This window comes from Merops nubicus, unplaced genomic scaffold (assembly GCF_000691845.1).
Source record: "Merops nubicus isolate BGI_N331 unplaced genomic scaffold, ASM69184v1 scaffold23675, whole genome shotgun sequence".
In the NCBI taxonomy this organism is placed as follows: domain Eukaryota; kingdom Metazoa; phylum Chordata; class Aves; order Coraciiformes; family Meropidae; genus Merops; species Merops nubicus.
This window is the reverse complement of record NW_008609282.1, coordinates 2,949-7,361: the sequence shown is the minus strand read 5'-3', so window position 1 is coordinate 7,361 and position 4,413 is coordinate 2,949. Positions and strand designations below refer to the sequence as shown.

The following is a 4,413-nucleotide window of genomic DNA, read 5'->3' as shown; positions in this document are numbered from 1 at the left end:
TAGGGGGCGCCATGAGGGCGGCCCCGGCTTCAGCCCCAGCTCCACCCCCATCCTCGGCCCGATCCCCATCCTCAGCCCCAACCCCATCCCCATCCCAATCCTCAGTCTCAGCCCCAGCCCCAGCCCGTGGGGCCGGCGCCCGCGGCCCCGGGTGGGCTGGGTGGTCCAAGGGGCACAGCCTGGCCCACGACTGTAGCACCTGGACAAAGGAGGCTGAGCAGGGCCTGGCATGAGGGGACCCCTCCAGCCCTGAAACTAGCTGCATGGGGACTGGAGAGGAGTGGATTTGAGGGAGTAGTTGGTGGTGGTTTGGTTTTTTTGGTTTTTTTTTTTTTTTTAACATGGGCCATGCAACCCAAACTTATTAAAAAAACCCCAAAACCTCACTGCAGTTAAACTAAAACTTCTTGCAAAGCAGCCTTAACTGACAGCTGCATTGCCCTTGAGTCATCTGAGAAGCACATGTAGTGTTGAGTGTGTTGTTATCTGTCAAGACTGCTCGCTCTCTAGAGTGTTGCTCACCTTTTGCCCCGAGCATAGGGATCAGCACCTTCCTCTGACTTCTCTCCTTCATCAGAGACTAGAGAGGAGAGAGGGCATGTTGCAGGGGAGTCACTGTGTGTTCGTGAGCCAGGTTTCCAGTCCAAGACTGGGAATTCCTATTTGCCATATGTGCCAGCTGCATGGTTCTTTTCCTCATAAAACATTTTTGATTTATTTTCATCAAGTAAACGTGAGCTTGGCTGAGAGAGGCGCTTCTCAGAAGTGTAAAAAAAAGATGCTCTCTATAAATTTGTGTCATTTGCAGCTGTGTTTACCCCAGATCTCTTCTTCAGCTTAATTTTCTGTGCTTCCCTGTTGGAAGGGGATGTCTGACTCTCGGTTTCCCTTTCAGTGGTCAGGTGCCAGCTCTGCCCACCACAGCGTGCTCTCCAGGTCTCAGCCGTGCTGAGGAGAGTGTCTGATGAGCAGAAGAAGGAGCCATTTGCATCTTCCTCTGAGCAGCAGTTCGAGTCACATTCAACCGATCACCAGCCTGAACAGGAACCTCAGGGCCCTCGCCCCAGGTAACTCTCTAGCTATTTCTAGCACTCTTCTACCAACACTGGGATCAGAAGGCTTCACTTTCCTGAAACGTGCATCTGATGCTTGGAGGCAATGAGATCCAGAGTTAAATGAGAGTCAGACTGCAGCAGCTGGAGACTTGGTTTGCAGTGACAGTGCAAATTCAACTGTCCACCATGGAGACGGGATGAGACTTGCTTTCAAGAGGGAACTTTCCTAATCTGCAAAGCCTTCGCTCCTGGATTTTTGTGTAAACCTATAGAAAGTGTGGACAATGTGTTGTCCACATGCGTATAACTGTAAAGTCCTCTTGCAAAAGCTTATAATTTAGGTTTTTTTTTTAAAGGAGGGAGAATCTGAGGCTGACTGGTCTCCAGGTAGGCACCTGGATTGAGCCCTCCTGTGTTTTTCACTTCTCCTCTCATGGCGAAGGTTTAAGAATCCTGTCTCTGGAAAGGAAAGGGTTTTACAGGAGGTGAGAGTTGTGCTAAGCAGATCTCAGAGCGTGCCTGCACTGCGCAGCGGTGGCAGCAAGTGAGTGGTGGAGTCCAGGTTGCTGATGTGTGATGGTGACATTCCCTTCACTGTGCCAATAACCTTCTCATAGTTACACTGGCCAGGGCGGCCAGGAGTCTGAGGACTATGAGAGCGAGGAGCAGCTGCAGCATCGAATCCTCACAGCAGCGCTGGAGTTTGTGCCTGAACATGGCTGGACTGCAGAAGCCATTGCAGAGGGAGCCAAGGTATGTGGGGAGAGAAGCAAAGAACCAGTTGAAAACTGGATGGAGCTGAAGTCCAAGGACAGCCAGGCCTGCATGCTTCTCCCACATACTCTTGGGTGATGCACCTTAGTCAGCAGATGGTTTGGGGCAAGAATGTGTCCCTGCTACAACAGCATAACCCTGTCAGAGTTAAGTTAAGGCACGATGTAGTGATCCTAAAGAGAGGAAAACATGTGCAGGAAGCACTTTTTAATACAGCGTTGCTTTATTTAAATTCACGTAACTTCATTCCCAAAATAAATACATTTTTCCTGTCTGGATCCTGCTTAGCAGTGTATGACCTGGTCTGTGCTTCTCCCTTCTTCCCTCCAGACCCTGGGTCTCTCTGTCGCTGCCGCAGGGATGTTTCACAGTGATGGCAGTGAACTGATCCTGCACTTTGTGTCTCAGTGCAACACCAAGCTGTCTGAGCTGCTGGAGCAGGAACAAAAACTAGTGCATCTGGGTGAAGCAGAGTGAGTATTAAGGATGAAAAGTCCTCTTCCTTGGTGAGACTTTGGGGGCTGGATAGACAGGACGCCTGGGACACAGATACTTTAAGTAAAAAAGTGTAATTTCCCCAAATGAAACCACCTTCCCAGATACAGAGTTGGACCAGAAGCATGAAGAATACTTAATACTTTGCCTCTCTGTTGTTGAGGTGGGCAAAAGATTGAACTTTCAGGTTCAGAGTTGAGTTTAACTTGGATCTTCTTCACATTTGTTCTTTGTTTTCCTCACCCAGGAAGAAGCCTACGGATCAGTTCCTGAGAGATGCTGTGGAAGCCAGGCTGAGGATGCTGATCCCATATATTGAGAAATGGCCCCAGGTATAAAATGAATATCAAGATTGGCTCTTTTATTGTTAGTATTTTAAACACCCTGTGGCCTTCAAGCATGGTCCTTCCACCAGAATAATCCTAGGTTGTAAATGAAACCCTTGCCGGTTTCAGATGATTTTCAAGTGGAGAGCAACCTTGGAAAGAGGCAGTTAAAGGCGCCCATAGAACATCTATTTCTTGCAGTTCTGGAAAGGCAAACCTCTCCACGGTTCACTCCACCCACATGGGATCCCCAGGGGCTAACCTGCACCTCTGCTCAGTCCCATTGGCAGAACTGCTGCTCTGCGGCCAGCCTGCAGTGCGGCAGCCAGGGGTAGATGTGTGAGCTGAAGGGGCTCTGTGCTCCAAAACTCAGCTTTAAATTTCAAGCCGTTCTTCCCAGGGTGCGAAGGGTATCGAATTGTGGCCACAAGAATGAGCAAAGAGTCACCAACCTCAGGCTGCAAAGACTGCTGCCAGAGTGGCCACTGGGCTCGGGGCAGCTGAATCCAGCACTCCCTGCAGAGAGATGAGACACGATTCGTGATTTCCCAATCCTGGAATTGTTAAGTTTGGAAAAGACCTCCAAGATCATCGGGTCCAACTGTCAACCCAAAACTCCCATGACCACTAAACCATGTCTTCAAGGGCCATGTCTCCATGTTCTTTGAACGCCTCCAGGGATAGTGACTCCACCACCACCCTGGGCAGCCAGGGCCAAGCCCTCACCACTCTGCCAGGAAAGAAATTCTTCCTCATATCCAATCAAAACCTCCTCTGGTGCAAGTGAAGGCCATTTCTTCTTGTTGCTGGTTACTTGGCAGAAGAGACCAACCCCCACCTAACTCCAGCCTCCTGTCAGGGAGTTGTCAAGAGCAACAAGGTCTCCCGTCAGCTTTCTGTTCTCCAGGCAAAACCCCAAGTCCCTCAGCCACTCCTCACAAGCCATGTTCCCCAGACCCCTCACCAGCTTCGTTGCCCTTCTCTGGACCTGCTTCAGCCCCTCAAGGTCTTTCTTATCCTGTGGTGCCCAAAACTGACTCCAGTCCTCAAGCTGCGGCCCCCCCAGTGCTGAATCCAGGGCACAATCACTCCCCTACTCCTGCTGGACACACTCTTTTTGATCCAGGCCAGGATGCTGGCCTGGCCACCTGGGCACACTGCTGGCTCACGTTCAGGCAGCTCAGGTCCTTTTCTGCCAGGCAGTTTCCAGCCACTCTTTTCCCCAGCCTGTTCCAGATTTGGTACCAGACTAGCATGACCTGTTTTGTGCAGGCTGTGGGTGATTAGCAACTCTCCTGATATTGTGTGACTAAGTTCAAAGGCTGCAGGATCCCAGCGGGGCCATTATTGCTGGCTGGCTGCTCTGCCCTCTGTTGCTGCTTTGAGTTCCAAATCGAGTTTGAGAACGAGAGGTTTGATGCTCTGCACGGAGGGCACAGCACGAGGATGAGTCGGTTCAGCCTGCGCTGCGTTCCCGTGCCTGGAGAGGCAGCTCGGCAGGGCCAGCACAGAGGTGCTTGAGCTGTGTGGGGAGCTTTGGACTCCAGTACAGGTCTTCCTTAATGCCTTGTCCTTCTCCCTTTGACTCTTCCCATTTATCTGTGTTCCCTTCGCAGGCTCTGAGTGTCCTGCTGCTCCCGCGTAACATCCCTTCCAGCCTCAACCTCCTCACCAGCATGATCGATGATATATGGCACTATGCTGGAGACCAGTCCACAGATGTAAGTCTTTGTGCTTTGAAGACCAGGGCTTCTACCACTCAC

General features: G+C 51.1%; 1 protein-coding gene across 1 annotated transcript in view; it reads left to right on the top strand.

Moving 5' to 3' along the window:
• Positions 1 to 895: 895 nt before the first annotated feature.
• The window catches only part of COQ9 (coenzyme Q9), a gene marked incomplete at both ends in the record, with an annotated part of 5,755 nt that continues 2,237 nt past the window's right edge, over positions 896 to 4,413 (top strand). Inside the window, 5 exons of the mRNA XM_008940555.1 lie at positions 896 to 1,067; positions 1,673 to 1,808; positions 2,160 to 2,302; positions 2,572 to 2,656; positions 4,267 to 4,371. Of these exons, the coding sequence (XP_008938803.1) occupies positions 896 to 1,067; positions 1,673 to 1,808; positions 2,160 to 2,302; positions 2,572 to 2,656; positions 4,267 to 4,371 (641 nt within the window). The remainder of the gene's footprint in view (positions 1,068 to 1,672; positions 1,809 to 2,159; positions 2,303 to 2,571; positions 2,657 to 4,266; positions 4,372 to 4,413) is intronic.